Source organism: Moschus berezovskii, chromosome 4, assembly GCF_049115385.1.
Source record: "Moschus berezovskii isolate FMDL1 chromosome 4, NW_MosBer_1.0, whole genome shotgun sequence".
NCBI lineage: Eukaryota > Metazoa > Chordata > Mammalia > Artiodactyla > Moschidae > Moschus > Moschus berezovskii.
The window spans coordinates 38,334,987-38,359,801 of NC_142463.1; the positions used below are offsets into that span (position 1 = coordinate 38,334,987).

At 36.1% G+C, this 24,815-nt stretch overlaps 1 protein-coding gene across 9 annotated transcripts in view; it reads right to left on the bottom strand.

Annotated features, from left to right (window-relative positions):
• DOCK7 (dedicator of cytokinesis 7) overlaps nt 1–24,815 on the bottom strand; it is a 195,388-nt gene that overhangs the window by 34,103 nt on the left and 136,470 nt on the right. For 5 of the 9 annotated variants that reach the window (XM_055403339.2, XM_055403343.2, XM_055403340.2 and 2 more), the window contains 8 exons: nt 17,580–17,762; nt 17,313–17,475; nt 13,382–13,478; nt 10,366–10,462; nt 9,910–10,044; nt 8,794–8,946; nt 1,721–1,879; nt 972–1,072 (listed from right to left, as the gene is read on the bottom strand). In XM_055403339.2, the coding sequence (XP_055259314.1) occupies nt 972–1,072; nt 1,721–1,879; nt 8,794–8,946; nt 9,910–10,044; nt 10,366–10,462; nt 13,382–13,478; nt 17,313–17,475; nt 17,580–17,762 (1,088 nt within the window). The remainder of the gene's footprint in view (nt 1–971; nt 1,073–1,720; nt 1,880–8,793; nt 8,947–9,909; nt 10,045–10,365; nt 10,463–13,381; nt 13,479–17,312; nt 17,476–17,579; nt 17,763–24,815) is intronic. The other 4 variants (XM_055403341.2, XM_055403345.2, XM_055403342.2 and 1 more) reach the window with 1 other exon arrangement.

Consider the following 24,815-nt stretch of genomic DNA (forward strand, 5'->3'; position numbering starts at 1 on the left):
TTATTATGGGGCTCCAAATAAGTTTTATATTCAAGGAAAAAAATTTATAAAAGATTCTTTCATTGTATCACCTTAATTTTAAAGGAAATATTTTATTCTTGTCTTTAAGAAACTCCAAAACTGTAAAGAATGAAGGTCAAATGGCAAAGAAAAAGTCAAGCTTTACTTACATCTTTGAAGATACAATAGGAATTACAAAATTCTAAAAATACCCAATAAATATATCAGCCTATAGGCAAAAACCATATCTAACATTAGTAAAATTAATGTTGCAATAAAGTAGTAATACACTATGTTTTCTTCTTAAAGAACTAATTTTTACATTTAAAATGTGGGTCTTCAGCCTTCCTAGGAACTCTAGGGCCCAGTATGTCAAGGTCTTAACTATGTCATTATTTTAAAAATCTTGTTTTTGATAATCAGTAAATACACTGAACAATTATTCATAATTCTGAAAAGAAGAAGTGTCATAGGGGATCTGATAAAGCACATTTTGATTTTTTAATTACCACTGCCATGCCTTGCTAAGTCGCTTCAGTCATGTCTGACTCTTTGCACCCCATGGACCATAGCCTGCCAGGCTCCTCTGTCCATGGGATTCTCCAGGCAAGAATACTGGAGTGGGTTTTAATTACCATTAGAAAATGACAAATAATTTTTGTATTCTTGTAAACTCATGTTTTCTGTGTATCATATTAACTTAAGCCCCATCATACTCTTAAGACATAGGGCTTCCCAGGAGGCTAGGTGGTAAAAAGTCCATCTGCTATTACAGTAGATGTGGGTTTGATCCCTGGGTCAGGAAGTTAACTTGGAGAGGGAAATGGCAACTCCCTCCAGTATTCTTGCCTGGGAAATCCCATGGACAGAGGAGCCTGGTGGGCTACAGTCCATGGGTCAAAAAAGAGGTGGACACAACTAAGCAGCTAACAACACCAATACAAGGTATAAGTGAATTAAACAAATGCTACCTGTACATTAGATCAATTAACATTTCAGGATCCTCCTGGTGTTCCTTCATTTTAACAGTATCAGAAAGGATCATATGGAGATTAAAAACCAAATCTTGAACCTGTAGCAGAGAATTATATGAAAAACATTCTTCATCTGTCATTTATTCAGAACCATTAAATTAGTTTGGAAGATATTTCAGATTTGAAATCTAAAGCTTTCAAAACAAACAATACAATTTTGATACAGTTCTAAAGAGTGTGGGTATGCTGGGGTAAGATGGGCGAAGAGTAAATTTTATACAAATTCATCAGCAGACTATTTTTTCACTTCTCTCACCCAGAAACAAGTAGAACTACTTGTGGAAATAAAAAACATATAGGGATATAAGGAATATAAAACAAATTTCGTTCTGACTTTCAGATTTTCTCTAAAGGTAGTTTGTATAAACTTAGTTTTTGAAGCAAACTATTGTTTCACAAATCAGTGGGAACACTTTCATCATATATAGTTTTTTGTTTATCCATACTGACTAAGTCTAGTGTTCTTTTTGGCACAAATTCACAGAATTAAACACCAAAAATATTAACCATTCTGAGAAGGAAGGGTGGCTTATTAAAACAGAGATTCAGTCCTATCTATGACACATATGGATCGAAAGAAAAATACAGGTTCTGCCAGGAAAAACTAAAGTTTGATTTAACAATTTGGGAAATGCCTATTTACAATTGCTATTTTAGTTCATGCTCTAAAAATTAGTATTTCTGACCTGATCAGGAAATGTTGTTTCCCTCAATTCCAAATCTTCTTCAGCATATGTCAGTATAGTCTTTAAAGAACGTCTTAAGAATTCTTCATTAAAATTCTGAGATGTGCCCACCAAGGAAGACAGTGACATGGTTACCTGCATTTTAACCCTGGCAAAGTTCTGTAACAGAGAAATTGCCAGGCAAATATTTAATAAAGGAAAGCTTAAAGGGGAAGTGTCTATTATTTTTAACTTCCTATAAAGAAAAAGTTATTATAAAACATCATTCTAGGAAAAATATTTTTGAAAAAGTAATGAAATGTGTAGTATTGAAATCCTATTTTTAAATGGACATAAAGCTTAGAATCGTCCTGTGATAACAGCCTACAAAACAAGGTTGAAAAAAAAATTGTGTGTTAGACTTGAATTAGAAGTTGTGCCCAGACTTTACATTGACCTTCTATGAGGGATATGTTATTAACAATAACACCATTTTTACAGATGACGTTAAAGAACTTGACCAACATCACAAAATTCTTAAGTGTCAGATGTGGTCACTACACTCTATCTAATTATGTCCTCTGCTATGATAAAAGTAAAACTTAACTCATACCCTGTACAAAGTAACTTAAAGGTATATTCTTTGGAATGATGACTGTAAGAGTTTACATTCTTTCTTTTTTAATGTAAATTCATTTCTATTTCACCACTCCCCACTACGAAACCACTTTTAAGAGGTTATCAGTGACAACCTTTTGTTGTTGTTCAGTTCCTAAGTGGTGCCCAACTCTTTGCAGCCCCAAGAACTGCAGCACGACAGGCTTTCCTGTCCTTCACTAACTATCTCCTGGAGCTTGCTCAAACTCATGTCAATTGAGTGAGGGAGTGATGCCATCCAACCATCTCATCTCATCCTCTGTCATCCCATTCTCCCCCTGCCTAGAATCTTTCCCAGAATCAGGGTCTCTTTCAATGAGTTGGCCCTTCACATCAGGTGGCCAAACTACTGGAGCTTCAGGTTCAATATCTCCAGCACCACAGCTCGAAGACATCAATTTTTCAGCATTCAGCCTTCTTTATTGTCCAGCTCTCACATCTGTACATAACTACTGGAAAAACCATAGCTTTGACTATATGGACCTTTGCAGGCAAAGTAATGGCTCTGCTTTTTTAATACGCTGTCTAGGTTTGACATTATTTTTCTTCCAAGGAGCAAATTTCTTTTAATTTCAAGGCTTCACTCATCACCCACAGTGATTTTGGAGTCCAAGAAAATAAAGTCTGTCCTACTAATTAAATAAATGGTGCTACTATTGTAGTCAGTTCAGTTCAGTTCAGTTCAGTCGCTCAGTCGTGTCCGACTCTCCGCGACCCCATGAATCACAGCACGCCAGGCCTCCCTGTCCATCACCAACTCCCGGAGTACACTCAAACTCATGTCCACAGAGTCGGTGATGCCATCAGTTACACAGGCCCAAAACCAGGAGTCATTACATAGCCATTCTGCACATTCATTATTCATACTATAAACTCAATCTACACCATCTTTGAATCTGTTCCAATCTGTTCTTTCTCCATTCTCAATGCCATTGCTTTACTTTATACCCTTATCATTTCTTACCTAGAATACTGCAATAACTTCCTAACCAATCTATCTTTTTCCTTACCCCCTAAGTAGCATCAGGGAAATTTTTGTAAAATGTAAATCTGAATGTACGTCTTCTTCTTAAAATACTTCAATGGCTGCTCACAGCTTTGCAGATAAAATTCATATTTGACCAAATAAACCTGCCAAACTACATGGTGGAAACTAAGAATATAGTGATAAACAAGTATCTGTCCTATGACAGCTTAATCTAAACATTTCAATTACAATTTTATCTCTTATTACTCTCTCTTTGAGCCATAATAATTCAGTTCAGTTCAGTTCAGTTCAGTCGCTCAGCTGTGTCCGACTCTCCACAACCCCATGAATCACAGCACGCCAGGCCTCCCTGTCCATCACCAACTCCTGGAGCTCACTCAAACTCATGTCCACAGAGTCGGTGATGCCATCCAGCCATCTCATTCTCGGTCGTCCCCTTCTCCTCATGCCCCCAACCTTTCCCAGCATCACAGTCTTTTCCAGTGAGTCAACTCGTCGCATGAGGTGGCCAAAGTATTGCAGTTTCAGCTTCAGCATCAGTCCCTCCAATGAACACCCAGGATCGATCTCCCTTAGAACGGACTGGTTGGATCTCCTTGCGGTACAAGGGACTCTCAAGAGTCTTCTCCAACACCACAGTTCAAAAGCATCAATTCTTCGGCGATCAGCTTTCTTCACAGTCCAACTCTCACATCCATACATAACCATGGGAAAAACCATTGCCTTGACTAGACGGACCTTGGTTGGCAAAGTAATGTCTCTGCTTTTTAATATATTATCAAGGTTGGTCATAACTTTCCTTCCAAGGAGTAAGCGTCTTTTAATTTCATGGCTGCAATCAGCATCTGCAGTGATTTTGGAGCCCAAAAAAATAAAGTCTGACACTGTTTCCACTGTTTTTCCATCTATTTCCCATGAAGTAATGGGACCAGATGCCATGATCTTTGTTTTCTGAATGTTGAGCTTCAAGCCAACCTTTTCACTCTCCTCTTTCACTTTCATCAAGAGGCTTTTGAGTTCCTCTTCACTTTCTGCCATAAGGGTAGTGTCATCTGCATATCTGAGATTATTGATATTTCTCCCAGCAATCTTGATTCCAGCTTGTGCTTCTTCCAGCCCAGCGTTCCTCATGACGTACTCTGCATAGAAGTTAAATAAGCAAGGTGACAATATACAGCCTTGACGTACTCCTTTTCCTAGTTGGAACCAGTCTGTTGTTCCATGTACAGTTCTGACTGTTGCTTTCTGACCTGCATACAGGTTTCTCAAGAGGCAGGTCAGGTGGTCTGGGATTCCCATCTCTTTCAGAATGTTCCACAGTTTATTGTGATCCACACAGTCAAAGGCTTTGGCATAGTCAATGAAGCAGAAATAGATGCTCTTCTGGAACTCTCTTGCTTTCTCCATGATCCAGCGGATGTTGGCAATTTGATCTCTGGTGCTTCTGCCTTTTCTAAAACCTGCTTGAACATCTGGGAGTTCACGGTTCACATATTGCTGAAGACTGGCTTGGAGAATTTTGAGCATGACTTTACTAGCGTGTGAGATGAGTGCAATTGTGCGGTAGTTTGAGCATTCTTTGGCATTGCCTTTCTTTGGGATTGGAATGAAGACTGACCTTTTCCAGTCCTGTGGCCACTGCTGAGTTTTCCAAATTTGCTGGCATATTGAGTGCAGCACTTTCACAGCATCATCTTTCAAGATTTGAAATAGCTCAACTGGAATTCCATCACCTCCACTAGCTTTGTTCGTAGTGATGCTTTCTAAGGTCCACATGACTTCACATTCCAAGATGTCTGGCTCTAGGTCAGTGATCACGTTATCGTGACTATCTTGATCATGAAGATCTTTTTTGTACAGTTCTTCTGTGTATTCTTGCCACCTCTTCTTAATATCTTCTGCTTCTGTTAGGTCCATACCATTTCTGTCCTTTATCGAGCCCATCTTTGCATGAAATGTTCCCTTGGAATCTCTAATTTTCTTGAAGAGATCTCTTGTTTTTCCTATTCTGTTGTTTTCCTCTATTTCTTTGCATTGATCACTGAGGAAGGCTTTCTTATCTCTCCTTGCTATTCTTTGGAACTCTGCATTCAGATGCTTATATCTTTCCTTTTCTCCTTTGCTTTTCGCTTCTCTTCTTTTCACAGAAGTGCTAAAAAAGTTTCCTTCTCTGTTTGCCTGTTTCTTTCTCTGTTTGCCTGTTTCCTTCTCTCATCTCAATACCTTTCTAATTATGTATGTGCCATTTTTGTTACCGAAAAAGTCTACCCACTACTTCTCCATCTGCCTGGGCAATTCTTCATCCTTAGTTCAAGCATTTCCTCTTTCTATAACCCTTCTTGAGAGTATATGCCCTTTTTCTCTGTGCTTATACAGTCCCCTGTGCTTACCTCTCAGTATATCAACAGCAAACACATATTGAACATTTGCTCAGAGCCAGTTACTGATACAACAAGTGTGTTACTTAATATTAATTTATATAATCCTCACAAAACCATCTAAAGTAGATACTTACTATTACTAGCTGAACATTACCTGTTCATCCCCTACCCTAGTAGATGCTAAGATATTTTAAAGTAAGTTTTCTTTTATCTATGTTTGCCCAATGTCTACCACAGTATCTAGAACACAATTCAATACTTAGTTCTAATATCTCTTGAATATACAATCTATATAAAATCATGCCAGGTATACATCACCTATTCCTTTTCGGAGGTACTACAGGAGTTGGTGATGGACAGGGAGGCCTGGCGTGCTGTGATTCATGGGGTTGCAAAGAGTTGGACACGACTGAGCAACTGAACTGAACTGAACATGACATTAACATGATAAATCACCCATTTTTAATCCTCCTGTATTAATATAAAGCTTTCCTAAAATAACAGAGGAAAACTCCAAGTGTAGTCAAATTTTAGGGACTCAGTTCAAAAACTAAATAAGATCTATAAAGTAACTAGATTCTTTGTTCTGAATTAGGAGAGAAGACTTAGCTTCCAGTAAAAATAGGACAGTGTGAGACAGCAAGTTCTTATTCTCCTGCATTTCATATAAAAATAGATGAATAGAAAAAAAAGTCCATAAACTCTATTTCACCAAAATGAGGAGACTGATATAATCTATACATTAGAAAAATGCATAAGGGCTGCCAAGACAAGCTAAATAGGAAGCAGCTTCAATGGAAGGCAAGCAGGGGATAGCAAATAGGGAGGAATCCTAGGGTGCAGATTTAAGAAATAAAGGGAAAAATACTTCTTTTAAATTTAAATAAGAAACTCACTTTGAAGTGATAAAACTATCTTGAGAAAAAAACAACCAAAAAAATCTCAAAGGGCTGGACAGAAATAGACTGTCCTACAAATACCTGGGCCAATATAAACTGCTTCATTCTATGCTGAGTAACAAAAAGGTAAAGAAGATCAGTGAAACACCAGATAAAGAATACTTAATAGGAAAATGTGGCCATGAAACAGATGAAAATTTTAATTAAAATATTTTACTTTGAACTATAAAAAATTTATGAAGCCATTAACTTTAGGAAGGAAAAAAATCATAGAAATATAAGAACTCAAGGGAAGCCACTGTGATAGTTAAAAACCAATACCCAGTAGGTTGGTGACAATACTGCCTCCACTGAGAATGTATGGTTAAAGAAACAGAGGACTGAAGGTACTACATAATTATAAAGGTAACCATTAAAGCAATATAAACTTTAAGGTGAACTTACTATGTATAAGATGAAAACAACCAACCAATTTTTTTAAGGAGAGGAGTGGGGAAGCATAACAGAATAATACAACACAAATCCAGGATGTAGCTGATATAATAATAAGTATGAAAGGTTTAATTCAACTTAGAAACTGAATTACAAAGCAAAACCCAACTCTATGTTGTATATGAGACACACATTTAAAATAAAGTGATTCAAAAAAGTGAAAATGAAAGGACAGGCAAAGATAACCTGAGCCACATTCAAATTAGAAAGAAAGTAGAGGTCAATACTACACAAGGCAGAAGCCAGGTCAAAAATATAAAAATTTTAAATTAAGCCATCTCAGAGTCTTTTTCAATTCTAAAGGGAATAATTCATAGTAAGATATAATAGTTACGAATAGTAGTTATCAATACACCAAACAGTTATGAATATCACTTTACCAAATAAGACCAAAAGGAGAAATAGACAATATGTAGGCTTTAAATCACCTCCTTTAGTCAACCAAAGAGATGAAAATAAAGCACCCCTTCTTTTTAAATGCTTGTGTAACACATTTATAAAAACATTTTATGTTTGAATACACAAACACACACATCCATAGTACCAAAAAGGAGACATATTAATTGTACTAGATCACTCTGCAGTAAAACTAAAAATTACTGGGAATTCCCTGGCAGTCCAATGGTTAGGACTCCACTCTTTCACTACTAAGGGCCTGGGTTCAATCTCTGGTTGGGAACTAAGATCCTGCAAGCCACAGGATAGCCAGAAATCAAACAAACAAAAACCAAAAATTATCATCAAAACTTTAAAACTCTGCAAGGAGATCAAACCAATAAGTCCTAAAGGAAATCAATCCTGAATATTCATTGGAAGGACTGATGCTGAAGCTCCAATACTCTGGCTACCTGATGCGAAGAGCTGCCTCATTAGAAAAGACCCTGACTCTGGGAAAAATTGAAGGCAGGAAGAGAACGGGATGGCAGAGGAAGAGGTGGTTTGATGGCATCACCAATTCAATGAACATGAGTTTGAGCAAGTTCCAGGAGATGGTGAAGGACAGGGAAGCCTGGTGTGCTACAGTCCATGGGGTTGCAAAGAGTAGGACATGACTGAGCAACTGAACAACATCATCATCAAAACTTTAAAACTTCAGGTTAAAATGAAAATACAAAATATGTATTGAATAGAAACCAAGAATACTAAAAATACTAGGTATTAGAACCAATGAGACATCAAAAGTAGTGCACAATGCAATATTCTAGACCTTAAATAATAACATGAGTAAGAATAAATGAACTAAACATTTGACTCAAAAAACTAGGAAAAATACAACACATAAATCTATAATCAAATAAAAAACCATAAATGAAGACATAGAATTCTTCTAAGACTGGCATATTAATCATGAAATATTGAGCAAAGATGTTTAAACTTTAAATTTTTCTTATTATTACTTTCACTTCACTTAATGATAATAATTACAATTTACAGTCACTCAACATACATTTGTAGTTCAAATCTGTACTACTATACGTTATTCTTAGTATACAAAATAAAACTGGAGATTTGGATTTTTATAAGTTGTCCACAGAATGAGAAAAAGAAATAGTCTTAAGATTAGACTCAAAATACACCCCAAAATGCCACGCTCTCCCCAAGCCCACTTAATAGATATCTACAGAAGTTACAGTTCATTATGAATCCAAAGATGCAATCCTAAAATAGAACACTTACATTCCCAATCTCAAAGTTTTGTCTCATAAGCAGGTAAAGGGAGGCACCAGCATGTGACCGTATGGTACTGATGCTACTGCTACAGTGCCGTAGAAGCCGCAGGCACAGATCAGCACACTGCTCTGTTTCTTCCTCAAACAAGAGCTCAGGGAACTGTAGAGAAACAATACCACCACTGAATTTATGTAGCAGAAGCTTCAGATATATGTTACTACAGCCTGATGAAGAGATCTGTTAGTGTAGCCCAGGAATTCAAAGAATGTTTAAGAGATAATATTTGCTACTGGTTAATAAAATGGACCAGAGAACTAGACAGACTGGGTCTGAATATGCGCTATGTTAGCACGTTGACCTTGGACAGGTTTTCTCTTCCGTAAAATGGGCCCAATAATATTACCTATGTGAGACTGTACCTTAGATTAGATAATGTGAATAAAACACTTACTACAGTAATACCTAATAAGTCTATGATAAAATTTTTTTATTAATTTTTATTGAAATATAGTTGCTTTACAATATTATGTTAGTTTTTTGCTGCACAGCATGAAATGTTCTTACTATTACAAAATGGTATATGTTATCTTCACTGGCTAAGTTTCATCTTATAAAATGACTAAGATGAAATAGATACCTTCAAGATTAAGAATATAGATTTTCAGAGGAAAACAAACATAGGAAATAAATATTTGAAGTAGTTAAACAAACAGAACAAGTACTTTTCTTTCCATTTACCTGGGATAAGCTAATTTCAATGGACTGAACAACTGACACACTAATTCGTGATAATTCACATCAATAAGAAATAGATAGAATAAGATGAAAACACAAAAAGCCCAATATTTAAAACAGGCTATTACTTTCAGGCCCTTCTCCACATCAGAACTACTCTTTTTTTTTTTCAATCCAGAAAACAGGTTAAAGGTAGTCCAAATAAGAAAGAAATTCCAAAGGATAAGCAGTAGAGGAAAGGAAAAGAAGAAGCAAGTCTTAGGTTATTGCTAAAGTTTTATCTATAAATATATTTAAGATATAATCAACGAATGTATCAAGTGATCTTAGACAATGTTAGTAAAGAAAACAAAGTCTGACAAGACAGCAGGCACAAAAATAACCCACCTTTGAAACCAGGGCTCTCTGGGTAGCAAAACAGTGTTGTAGATAAACTGCACTTTGGTTACATGCCATGCTGTGTAGTAACACTTTTAGCACCCCACCAAGGATGCTCTCTTTGGATTCTGTTACAGAAACTGTCTGCAATTTTAAAATAGAGATGTTAACTATAATCTGGTTAGAGGCAGACTATGTAAAAATTAACAAATAAAAATTTTAATAGGAAAAAGATAATGTAAGATCTAGAAGCTCCTCAAGGAAAAGAAGCTGAGAGGGATTTTGATAAGATAAGGGGAAAAAAGAATGGATAAAATTTAAATAAGAAAAAAAGAAGAGCAAGGACATAACTCTTAGGATCTACTGATACTCAAATATAATTATATGGTTCAATAAATACCTTTTTCCCCAACCCTAATTTATCAAATCTACACTAGTTTAAATTCCTCTAATTAGTGTTTTTACCTGAACAACAATCTCTAATGTATCCAAAATGATTAGATTTGCTTCCGTAGCCAGATTGCCGTCAATCAGTGCTTCATGTTCAATCTCTGCTCTTGACCTAAAATAAAGATTAGAAGAAATTATATTTTATCTTTTAGAAAATCCAATAGATCTGAAATTCACAAAAGACTGAAAGATGTACAGAAATTAAAAAACCTTGGAATCATTTTTCTTTTTCAGGGGAAGAGTTTTTCTAATAGTTGCCCGAGTACAAAGTTAAGTGAATAAGGAAAAATATTCTACACTTTTAAAAATGTTTTGTTTTAATGTACATTTGTCAAACACGCCAATACAGACTTTCTCACCCCATTACAGTCCTACAGTGCCACTAAAGGCATAAAATCAAACACAGGAAAACGTTGCTTTGTTCTAAACGGCACAGACGCTAGGTGGCGCTATATAGGCTTGTATTTAGGGCTGCTTTCATGTAAAGCGGGCTTCCCTGGTAGCTCAGAGGTTAAAGCATCTGCCTCCAATGCGGTAGACCAGGGTTCGATCCCTGGGTTGGGAAGATCCCCTGGAGAAGGAAATGGTAACCCACTCCAGTATTCTCGCCTGGAGAATCCCATGGACGGAGAAGCCTAGTAGGCTACAGCCCACAGGGTCGCAAAGAGTCGGACACGACTGAGCGACTTCACTTTCTTTCATGTAAAGCAGTACCCAAAATGTTTAGTATTCATTTACCATTTCAAGGATTTTCAACATATTTATTTAGGATAAAAGAACTTTCTTAAAAGTTTTGTCTATTTTTCCCAAATTTCTGATAAAAAAATTTTAATACAGAAAATGAGTAACTCTTCAGTGAGATTCTGGATGGAACTACTCATTAGAAATAAAACTTGATGTAATAAAGTGGTTTACTTGAATACTAATATTTACAAAAGTATTACTTAGTTAAAATTTAATGACTATATACGATTTATGAGTAAAGTTGACATTTCAATCACAATGCATATATGGAAACTACATCCAAATAGACCAAAAAATACATATGTAAATCAAAGCAAAAATACAAGGACATATTAAATGCTAACTTTTCAAAGTTAGCTATTATTTAAAGTCTGCATCTTTATTACTACCACTAAAGAGAACAGTTTATGAATTTACATTTTATAAATTTAAGGAGAAAATGCATTAGAATTAAATTGGAAAAGAAATATAATGTTCAAACTTAAAATTCCAGTGAGATTTTGTGAAGACACATGAAAAACAAGATGTTTAAACCAAAAGAATCAGGAAAATACCAAAAAGAAAAAGAAAATGGCGTGCTTAAAACAAAGTAAGATAAGCAAAGAGAATGCATAATATAAGTGCAGAAGTAAAGCGCTACACCAACAACATAGTATCTCAGTGCTTTGCGATTTTTAAAAACACAATACATATGGAAAAATAATTAGAGAAATGGACTTGGACAAGAAAGACAGAAAAGCAGGCACTCAAAGTTTAAGAATGTTTAACACAGTTATATACAGCATCTGCTCTGGTCCAAGTATGTGTTTTTCCTGCCAAATTCATACAACGAAAATCTAATGCCTAAGGTAATGGTGTTAGGAGGTGCAACTTTTGGAAGGTGATTGGAAAATCAGGGCAGAGCCCTCATGAATGAGATTAATGCCTCTATAAAAGAAGCCCCTAGGAATTTCCTTGTCCTTAAACCATAAGGGAACACAGCAAGAAGTCTATAAACCCAGAAAAGGCCTTCACCAGATACTGAATCTGTTCGTTCAATGATCTTGAACTCCCCAGCCTTCAAAACTGTAAGAAATAAATTTCTGTTATTTAAAAGTGACCCAGTGCGTGCTATTTTGTCATAGCAGACTAAAGAGACTACGACAGTTTCTGACAATCCTACACTTATCTGTGTGGTACTGATCCTGCTGCTTCTCTCTCTGCTGGCTCCCACAGGGCCTTGTTTCCTGTGTTTTGTGATTTTACTGTGGGAGAGCTGGTTCCCCTGGTAAAGAATCTGCCTGCCAAGCAGGAGATGTGAGTTCGATCCCTGGGTCAGGAAGATCCCCTGGAGAAGGAAACAGCAACCTGCTCCACTATTCTTGCCTAGGAAATCCCACAGACAGAGGAGCCTCACAGGATGCAGTCCACAGGGTCGTAAAAAGTCAGACGTGACTGAGCTACTGAGCGCGTAGGAGACCTAGTATTTCTGAAAGCTTCTCTGTGAGAATCCTCTAAGTTTGGATGGAAGATGGTTCTCAGGGTGACCAATTTAGGACAGGTCTGGGGGGCAGGGTCCCTGGGACATTTACTGCTAAAATTAAGAGTACTAGGCAAACCCAAATGAGTTGGTCACTATATTCTCAAAGTTTTAGGGGCCTACCAAGTTACCTGAGGGCTAATTTGAAATTAGAAATTATCAGAAAAAGATTACAGCCCCCTGACACAGTGCCAAGCAATTTTCGAGCCAAGCAATTTCACTTGTGGTTACCTGGGCAGTGAGAAGGGTTTATTTCCAGTTCCCCTTATGAAGATGCAGTCCTTTAGAATCCTGGACTCACGAAAGTGCATTTTTAGTTGTTTTTGGCAATAGAGTGGTCAGTTAGTGTACCTAGTTTGTCTCCATACTAGAAACAGAAGACTTGTAGTGTTTGTCTTTAACTATATTTTAAGCTCTAAGACAGCAAAGATTAATTTTCTAATTTTTTATAATCCTTGAAATATTTAGTTTCAGCGTGACACTCAAAATAGTGACATTTCAAAAATAGTTGCTCAATCCATTTTCCAGGGGGGATTGTTGGGGAAAATAAGGTGACATTTAAATATGTAACCTTTTGCTTTACTATACCATATGAAAAATTCTTCCCCCAAATTGCTTTTAATCCAAAATGGAAATATAAAATATAACTGTTCTGACTTCTAAAATTTGAATGCCTAATTATATAAAATAATACTAAAAGTAATCATTTTCCTCTTGAACTTGAAATTCAACAAGCCCATCAATAAGATAAAATAGAAGGTTTATTACTTATCAAGCTTCTCAGTGTTTTGACGCCAGTGAGTCATATCCTTTCTCCACCTCAGATTTTCTTGACTTCCAAAGGCACTTCCAGATGGGCTTCTCTCTGTCAAACAAATTTCAAACCCTTCTTTAAAAACATTATTTCAGTTAGACCACATTCATGTATATTTGCAAACATATAAGAAATACTATAGGGCTTCCCTGGTGGCTCAGTGGTAAAGAATCCACCTATCAGTGCAGGAGACGTGGGTTTGGTTCCTGATCAAGGAAGATCCCACATGCTGCAGAGCAACTAAGCCCGCCACAACTACTGAGCCTGCGCCCTAGAGCCCAGGAGCCGTAGCTACTGAGCCCATGTGCTGCCACTACTGAGGGCTACTCGCCCCAGAGCCCGCACTCCACAACAAGAAAAGCCAACGAAATGAGACGCCCACAAACCGTAACTGGAGAGTATCCCCTGCTCACCATAACTAGACAAAAGCCCATGCAGCATCGAAGGCCCAGAACAGACACAAATAAATAAATAAAATTTTAAAAAATAAATACTACATAATGTTAATAATTTTATTAACAGCCATTTTATCCTCCGTACAAGTGGAAAAACCTGACAATAGTGCTTTCTATTAAAAATTTTCACAACAGTTACAGGATATATTTGCTAAATGTAATATCAAAAACCCAAACACTTTTTAAAATAAGCAAACTTTTAAATTCTGACTTTCTGAAAATCTTAACCAAGGTTTATAAGACTATGCATGATATGATTTTATTTTCTCCACCTTTGTTTATACTACCATTATCGTGTGTGTGTGTGCGTGCGCAGTTTCACTACATATGCTCTTGATTTAGGATGTACACAATAGTGGTTGTTCCTTTTACCTGATTGTTTTTCACACAAATTTTCACTGGCCAGTTATTCACCACCTCTGCTGAAAGGCCCTCCTCAACTTTCCACCACTTCCTTTCCTCTTAATTTACTTTATTTCTCTCCACAGCACTTATGACCACAAGAATAAAAGCTACAAATTAAGGAAGGTTCTGAAAGTAACTATTTCTTTTGGTCCACAGAAGGCAGAAGAGGTGAACACAGGGGCTCTTCCCCAAGAGAAATAGAAGGCAGAGTGAATGCTATGGGCTCCTTTAAGGGGCAGTAGCAACAGAAGTGGTTCATACTAATCTAGCACAAGTGGAGAAGTCATTGAGAATTGTGGAGAAATACATATATTTGAACAACGGAATCAAGTCGTGACTTCAAGCTTTCAACTAGAAGACTACTACTCCTCTTTGAAAAACCCAAGACTTTGGCTGGGGAGGATGGAAAGTAAAATGAAGGTAAAAATGCACAGTTTAAACAGAAATTTTAAAGAATACTGAGAAACAAATATAATTTGACACACAATAAAGGATTAGTCCAGATATTCCTTCTGCTTTCCTTTTCCTCCTCTGTCCCTCTTTACTTCAATTTTGAAACCTCTGTCTTTACGAAATTTTGTGAGAGAAAGCAAAAATATTTGTCTATATTAAGACAGTTAACAAAATAAGTATCTGTGATCTATCTTCATTATTATCATCAACTATTTTTTTCTCAGGAAACTTTCTCTCATCTCCTTAGCTAAGAATGTCTATCATTAGGTGACCAAGCTTATTAAGTGTCCAAATATAAAAAAGAATTGCAAACGGAATTATTTTAATTTCAAGAAGATGAGAACTTCAATTATTTTTTTAAAGTGAGACACAATTGACATACAATATTATATTGGTTTCTTGTGTATAAAATAATGATGCAATACATGCATATATTACAAATTGATCATCACAACAAGTCTAGTTAATATCCATGACCATGAGTAGCTTCAGATGTTTTTCTCTTATGATAAGAACTTTTAAGATGTACTCGCTTTGCAACTTCCAAGTATACATTTGTTAACATGCTATAAGTCACATCTCTAGTACTTAAGAAGAATTTTAAAACTGTGAATTTGTACCTTTTGACTCCCTTCACTCATTTTGTCCATCCCTACCCTGCACCTAACTGTTCCCTGTACCTATGAGTTTGGGGAAGGTGGGGTTTACTTGTGTTTTGGTTGTTTTTTTTTAGCTTCCACATACAGAACTTCATTTCTTACATTTAAACAGTGGTAGCTGTCCAAAGACTATACGCTTAAAAATGTTAACAAACATATTGTTAAAAGCTCCATTCTTTTCAACAGTAAGTCTTAGAAAGAGCTATGGTATAATATAAAGAACACTAAATTAGAAGTCAAAAGATCCTGGTTCTGTCACTTAGTTTATGACCTTCAGTTCAGTTCAGCTCAGTTGCTCAGTCGTGTCATTTACCTCTGAGAGTTTTATTTTAAAGATGAGGATAATTACTCGTTAGGTTTGATATAATTAAATGACCTAGAAAGTTAATTTTCATATTTTATAGAGTTGTTGTTCATATTAAATGAGTTAAAAGAAAATACACGATATAAGCCAGGCTTGCTGCAGTCCATGGGGTCGTAAAGAGTTGGACACAACTGAGCAACTGAACTAAAAGTGAAAAAACAACACTAAACTAAAAAACATACAATTAAAGTGAAAAAACAACACTCTATTCATTTCAAAGGCAAAGACTGTCTTATTCATTATTAAATTCCAAACACACATAGCATATAAAAGATACTTGCTGCTGCTGCTGCTAAGTCACTTCAGTCGTGTCCAACTCTGTGTGACCCCATAGATGGCAGCCCATCAGGCTCCCCCGTCCCTGGGATTCTCCAGGCAAGAACACTGGAGTGGGTTGCCATTTCCTTCTCCAATGTGTGAAAGTGAAAAGGGAAAGTGAAGTCGCTCAGTCATGTCTGACTCGTAGCGACCGCATGGACTGCAGCCTACCAGGCTCCTCCGTCCATGGGATTTTCTAGGCAAGAGTACTGGAGTGGCTTGCCGTTGCCTTCTCCGATAAAAGATACTTAAGTTTACCTAAATAAAGGATCATTAAGTTAAATGGCCAATCAAAAAACAACAAATATAAAATATTCATGTAAACATACACTCACATTTTAAGTCAATAACATATATTGAGCTGTTAGCATATGTCATGTAAACAGATGACTAAGCCATGTCCTTGACCTTAAGGTGCTCTCAGCAATAATACTACTTCACAATTTACGAAATGTTTACACACACACACACACACACACACGGTCACCACAAAGATGATAAGATGAATAGTTATGCTACCTTTTAAAATCTCAAACAACCACAAGTGGATGAGGAAAGGGAAAGCGGGAAGGGAAAGATTAAGTGGTTGGCCAAGGTTATATGGCTAATGGGTAGTAGACCAGGGATTAGAAACAGACTTCTAAATTATGCAACTAAATTATTTTCTCCTCCTGATACTTGAGATAGGCAGTATCTTTGCCTTATCTATGGGATATATTAATTCAGTGAAAAAGTAGGAAACTTTTAAGAGTACAAAGTCATGTTACAAAGGATGTACAGCCAGGAGAGAACCACAACATAAACTATAGAGTCTACATGATAATAAGAATCAGTGTAGGTTGATCAATTGTGATAAGTGATTGCAACTCCTATATGAAAAGCTGATAATGAGGGGTGTCATGCATGTGTGAAGACAGAGGATATATAGGAAATTTCTGTATTTTCAGCTCAATTTTTCTGTGAACCTAAAACTGCTCTTAAAAACAACTATTTTTTAAAATAAGGGAAACTATTAATAATCACACAAAGGTTAGAAGAACAAACTGAGATTATCCAGAGTAACTGGAAGTATGTTCACTCTAATTCTATAGGAATTCTAACTTGCAAAGACATGGCTATTCAAGTTAACTCACAGCTACATTAAAACAGTTTTAAAACTGCAGAATTGTCATTGAAGACTTGCAAAAATGATCACTGTAATAGTGTTCAGGGAAACTGAAAAAATTCTCACCAGAAGGAGAAGCCATTGTGTACGTACCAAGTTGTCCTCGGCTTCGGCGCACCATTTCTTGCCTAGCACCTATGCTTCCAAGTATAGCTTCCTCTAGCTTGGCTCTCATGTCTTTTGATTTCTTAAAGGTCAAACTATTCATTCTTTCAAATACTTTCTTTCCCTAAAATTTTAAAATTAGAAAAGACGCAGTAAGGAAATTTTCTTCTTCTTTTCCACATTATGTTCCCTCTTGCTCTTCTTTGCAATGGCACAATGATCACTTACTTTGTACTCAAAGCAAGATACACAAAGATAAAGCAGATCTAATAGCCGGTTTAGCTGCAGGACTGAGAGATCTGTAAACCACTTTTGTAGAACTGTCTCATCTGCATTCTTGAGAACCCAAAGCAGACAGATCAAAAGACTCCGACTTGATTCTGCTGAAAAGGTAGTGTGCTGCCTGCCACTCTGAAAATAAAAAGAAGTAAAATGAGACAGAATGATCAAAGACCACTTCTTTTTTTCAGTTGTCAGTTGTTTTCTTCTAAAAGCAATGCAAAAGTAATTACTTTAAAATCAAATATTTTGAAAGAGCCATTTGATTTAGACAATATTTGTGTAACTCATACAGAACCTTAAACTTAAGGTTTTAAAACTTAACGAACCTTTCCTAGCAACAGAAAATCGTTTACAGCGCTTACAGAAGACTGTAAAATAAAACTTAACAGGAAACATGAAGGGAAAAACTAACAGATTCTATTATTAAAAAGTCTTATATTAAAAACTATGATATCTAAAGAAGACAATCAAAAGGGAGGGGTTATATGTATACCTATGGCTGATTCCTGTTGAGGTTTGACAGAAAACAGCAAAATTCTATAAAGCAATTACCCTTCAGTAAAAAATAAATAAATTAAAAAAAAAAACAATGAGACATGATATAAAAGAAAAAAACCACAACTGACTCTATATAAGACTATTTTAAGAATATTATGTGATAACAAAATGTTTATCAGGTTTAGAGAATCACTATTTTCCATCAAATGTCTTCCCTGGTGGATCAGTGGTAAAGAACCCACCTGCCAATACAGGAACAGGGATTTGATTCCTGGGTCAGGAAGATCCCCTGGAGAAGGAATGGCAACCCACTCCAGTACTCTTGCCTGGGAAATCCCACAGACAGAGGAGCCTAGAGGGCTACAGTTCATGGGGTCACAAGAGTCAGACAGAATTTAGCAACTAAACAATAACAACAATATTTTCTATCAAGGGCCACTGATTAAAAAAAGAAGTCTTAGACCATATATAAGTAAAAAGTATTTTTTTTGCAGGAAGGGGGACCCTTACAGTGTCCAAGAATGGGCTCTTGTCTAACACTAGGAAATGAATTGTCTGAAGAGGCACGCGAGCTGAAAAGCAAGACTTTATTGGGAAGTGGCGCCAGGGCAGAGAGCAGTAGAATAAGGGGACCCAGGAGAACTGCTCTGCCACATGGTTCGTAGTCTCCATTTTATGGTGATGGGATTACTTTCTGAGTTGTCTTTGGCCAATCATCCTGACTCAAAGTCCTTCCTGGTGGTGCAAGCATTGCTCAGCCAAGATGGATGCCAGCAAGAAGGATTCTGGGAGGTGGTAGGACACACGGTGTCTCCTTTTGATCTTTCCCAAACTCTTCCGGTTGGTGGTGGCTTATTAGTTCCGTGTTCCGGTGGTGGCTTATTAGTTCCGTGTTCCTTACCAGGACCTGTTGTAAAGTAACTTACGCAAATGGTTACTATGGTGCCTGGTCAAGGTGGGTGGTTTCAGTGAGTGTGCATCTGCTAACAATTCCCCCGAGAGACTTTATACTCAGGATTTGTTGTTTGTTGTTTAGTCACTAATTGGGATGGAGGTCTCTTTGTAACTTCTTTCTGTTGTGCATGGGCATAGGCCTGCCTAGCAGAGAAGAAGTCTCTCTCTACCTTATATAAGTCGAGGTATTCTGTATCTGAAACCAGCTTCCATCCTTGTAACAACAACTTAGCCTGAAACTTTTGGACCCTGTCAGAGGTGAAATAGATAGGGACCAAAGAGGAGGCCTAACAAGATGGTCATCATTAATCCCCAGAAAAGGAAGGCAGAATTTGGGGTGAGGACTGCAGGGTGTGTGACTTCCTTCTGATTGATTGGTAGTGAGGCAACAGGGTGATGTTCCAGGAATCTTGTGCTCAGCCTGAAGTTACCATCCTCCACCTGGGTGGGGGTCCTAGTTCTACAGAAGAACTCAAAGATGTTCCTTGCCTATTTCTTGAGAAGGAACCAGGACCCTGCCCCAAGGCTGTACCACCACTACCACCACTTGACTGATCCTCCCGTTTTTGTATCCCCTCCCTTCCCTGACCAGCAACTGTTTGAATCTGCCCTAGGGAACTCAAGGAAGGTCAAGGAGGCTGAAAGAAGCCTATATCCTACAAACAAGAAACGGGGAAACAGAAAGGATCGGTACTCCAGAGCCCCACAGAGTCCTACTCAGTTTTAACTCAGGCAAGTGGCCAACTATGGCTCTGGTAACTTCCTGTCAAAATGGGGCAGAGTGCTACCTCAATTTGGAGAACAGACACTGAATCGAAAGTATTTCTAAGTCCTGGATCTGAGTCCTGCATGATCAAAATCTGAATTTCTTGGTTTGTCATTTTGGTTTTAACAGATCCAATTAGTAGTGAGAGAAGTGACAACTGAAATTCTAATAGACAAAATAAATCTCATTTCTTTTCAGAAGAATAAGCCTGAAACCCAGTCTGGACCTGGCACACGTTGGGAAGACTTGTAGCCAGGTAACCAGTTACCTAGTTTTATAAAAAAGTAAGGACAGGGAGCCTGGCGTGCTGTGATTCATGGGGTCACAAAGAGTCGGACACGACTGAGCAAGTGAACTGAACTGAACTGAAGGTTGCAGTTACTAGATTTCAGCAGACATTGTTTTGAAAATGTCTGGTGACATCCAAGTCTAACACAGCTCAGAAATCTCAAGTTCTTAGCAATAAAAGGACTAGTCTGAATAAAGTCAGGACTAAGAATTAAGCTAACAGCTTCCATTAGATGCAGCCCATTATATCCCAGGTCATTTGACTTAGTCTATTCTTTACCAGTCCTTATTTTCCAGGGAAATTATATACTGGCACTGTCTATAAGGCACAGTCCCTTGGACTGCAAGGAGATCAAACCTAAATCCTAAAGGAAATCAATCCTGAATATTCTTTGGAAGGAATGATGCTGAAGCTGAAACTCCAATACTTTGGCCACCAGATGCGAAGAACTGACTCATTAGAAAAAACTCTGATGCTGGGAAAGATTGAAGACAGGAGAAGGGGACGACAGAGGATGAGATGGTTGGATGGTTTTACCGACTCAATGGACATTAGTTTGAGCAAGCTCCTGAAGTTGGTGATGGACAGGGAAGGCTGGCATGCTGCAGTCCATGTGGTCACAAAGAATCGGGCACAACTTTGTGACTGAACTGAACTGGTAAGGCACACAGCCCAGTTTCTTAGTGTTACTAGATTGATTATCCTTAGTATGATTAAATTGTTCCCAACAGACAGGATACTTTAAATTACCATAGCTTGGTGTTATCTACATAAAACCATCCCAAAATTGTGGGAGATTTCCTTTTAATAGACAAAGAGGTTAGAGGTTTTGATTGAGACTTAGCTCAGCAGAAAGGAAAAGTGGAATGAGGAAAAAATAGAATGAGAAAAAAAATTCAAAAGAAGATAATAAATGAGACCAAAAAATACATAATGGGGTGAGAAAACATGAAGTAAAATTAAAATGTTAAGTACATTTTCCATAAATGTAAATAAATTTAAAAATTCTAGTGAAAGACAAAAATGAATAGACTAGATTTTAAAAATATAAGACAAAATACAACTACATGAATTAAATAATGAAAATGATAGCTATAAATCATAGTATGTAGTTAAAAGAACAATCAATGTAAAATATTTACAATTAAAATAAGTATCAAAGAAGGAAGGGTGAAAATTAGCTCACTAATAAGCATCTATCTAAAGTTATAAAAAAGAACATCAATATAAACCAAAAGAACGTAAAAGTAAATAATAAACATTCAAAAGTGAGGCTCAGCATTGACCCCCAAATGGGTTCTTTATACATACTAAAGGAATATACAAATTTCTATTGAGACTGAAGACAAAAGATATGAAAAGCCAGTCACAGAAATGAAAATGTTTACATCTACTATAAATGTTATAGACTTTATAAAAATCATGCAAGATATCTGAAACAATTTTGTGTGCCAAGAAATTTGAGTAAATTTCTACTAGAATAAAATTTACAAAAACCAGTGTAAAAAGAAATAGAAAATTTGAAGTCCTACAATCATTAAATATATAGATAATTTTAACCCTTTCAAAAAAGATTACTGCAGGTACAGATGGCTTCACTCACAAGTTCTCCAAATATTTTAGGAAGAAATGATTTCAATTTTAAACAAGTATTTGCAGGGAACACATAAAATGGGAAATCCCCTAGCTCATTTTAATCAGCTAAACTACCTGATTCCAAAATCTGAACAGAACATTATGATCTTACTAACACAGATACACAATCTTAAAATACAGCAAATCAAATCCATTAATACACAATCACAAAACAGTTTAATTCAGGAATTCAAGGTAGGTTTAACACTAGAAAAACAACTGAAAGATTTAAAAGATAAAAAAGCAAACATGACAGTCTCAATGGTGCAAAAAAGCATGATAAAACTCAACAACTATTCATAATTACAGAGGTAAAACTTTTGGCAAACTAAGAACAAGGGGACTTCTATAATATAATAGAGGGTATCAAAAAAAAAAAAAAAAACAACCCCCCAAACCAAAACCTTTAGCACCTATATTCAAGAGTGAAATGTTGCAAGCTTCCCCTTTTATGATGCCAACTATCACTACTTATATTTAACACTGTACTCAAGATTCTAGCTCATAAACAAGCTATGAAAAAATACTGAAAGGAAGAAATGAAAGGCCATTATTCACAGATGATATGATTGTATACATAGGGAAAAAAACTATACCTATGTTATTAATTTAGCAATTCTTCTGGAAATAAACATTATTGTTCAAAACCAATTCTATGTCCACACAAAAGCAATCAACAATTAGGGAGTTCTCTGACAGTTTAGTGGTTAGGATTTGGTGCTTTCACTGCCATGGCCCAGATTCAATTTCTGGTCAGAGAACTGAGATTCCCCAAGCCGTGGGGCATGGCCAAAAAAAAGATAATCAGCAATTAGAAAACAATTTATGAAAAAGATGACATTTATGAGATTATGAGAACATGATGTTATATATATACTTATATGTGTATTATATATTATCATACTGCATAACTTTATAATATTACTAAAATACTTTTAAAATATCAAGGACCAACAATACACCTACCAAAGATGTTCTGGGCCTCTTTGGCAAAAAGCTATAAAAGTTTATGTATACAAACACATCAAAGAAGGTCCAAATAGTGGGGAGATCACACATATTCAAGGATTTGGGGACTTACTGGTGTAAAAATATTAATTTTTCCAAAAACTGATCCACAGATTCAATGCAGTCTTATTTTAAAATAAGATACTCTTCTCACTAAATTCACAATTAAGTATGTGGAAAAAGCAAATTACAAAAAGAAAGAAACCTTTGAACCACTTGTAATTGGCAATGGGCTTAATCCTGACATATGAACTACTATAAATTATAAACAAAGGCAGACAATCCAATGGAAAATGAGGAGTCAGTGTTCTATATTTTGTCCTGAATAGTGGTTACAAAAGTATTACTTTAAAATCTTTTGTAATCAACTATATTTATGTTTCATGTACTTTTTCGTGTATAGTATATTTCACATAAGCAAGGTTTTCAAAAACAAAAAGCAAGGCCAATAAAATTGAGAACAGTGGTCATTTTGAGGGGAGAAAGGGATTGAACTGAGGACAAACTGGGAACTTTTAAGAAAATTGAAAAGTTCTACTTCTGAAGCTGAGTGGCAGGTACGCTGCTGTTTTTCCTATTATATTTTAACTGTACATGCACTTTATATATGTATACACAATAGTAAATGCAAGTAAAAGAAAAAATGGATAAATCAGAATTCATCAAAATTAAAACTTCTGCCAATTCAAGAGCCATTATCAAGAAAATGAAAAGATAATCTACAGAAGAAAATATCTAAAAATCATATATCTGATAAGGAATTTATGTCCAGAATATAAAAAACTCTTTCAATTCAATAACAACTCAATAACAAGAAGATGAATAACACAATCTTAAAACATTAAAGGATTTGAATGGAGGTTTCTCTATGTAAGATATATGAAAATATGTGTATGATACACAAATGAAATGATACTCTCAGTATCAGTAACCATTAGGTAAACACAAAGTAAAACCACAATGAGACACCACATCATACATACTAAGGTGTGAAGACTATATAATAAAAGAGATAATAAAAAATGTTGGTGAGGATTTAGAGAAATAGGAACCTTTATTAATTGCTGGTGAGAATTTAAAATGGAGCAGCTACTCTGAAAGAGTTTAAAAGTTTTCTCAAAATATTAAAGATATTAATACACATGATCCAGCAAATCCATTCCCAGGTATCTACCTAAGAGAAATGAAATCATGTGTGGACACAAAGATACAGACACAAGTGTACCTAGCAGCATTATTCCTAACAGCCAAAAACTGGAAATGATTCAGCTATTCATCAAATGATAAACAGATAAAAAAAAGCTGGTCTATCAATATAAAGGAATATTATTTGGAATTTAAAAAAGTACTGATACATGCCACATCATGAATGAACCTCAAAAACATTATTGCTTAGTGAAAAAAGCCAGACATAAAGATCACAGTGCATAATTCCATCTATATGAAATGTCCAGAATAGGCAAATCTATGTAGGCAGAAAGAAAGTTAGTTGCTGCCTAGCACTATGGCTGTGGGGCAACAGAGAGTGAAGGCTAATGGGCCTCAGGGTTCTTTCTGGAATGATGGAAATGTTCTAAAATCAGATTGTGGTGACAGATGCCTAATTCTGTACAGGTACTAAAAACCGTGAAATTATACACTTAAAATGGATGAATCTATTGATATGTAAATTATCTCAATAAAACCTTTTTAGAAGTTGTCAAGTAGTCCAGTTTTCATAAATATGATTGCGGCTTTTTGAAAGAAAGTCATTTAAAACTTTTAGAAGTTGATCTTGCCCTACTAGGGATTTGTTTCCTCCCTGCCACCATGTTCTTCCATCTATAAGAGGGGAAAATTACGGAGCAAAATGATTATCAATTTATTTAAATATGAAAAAGTACGAACCTTCACAGATTAAAAATAAATATTCTCAATGGCTTACAACTGAGATTATATCTCTTAGGACTGATAAAGAATAAATGGATTTTAAAAATGAAGAATAAAGGCTATAAATTGAAAATAAGGCAACTTTCAAAATTCTGAATGATAA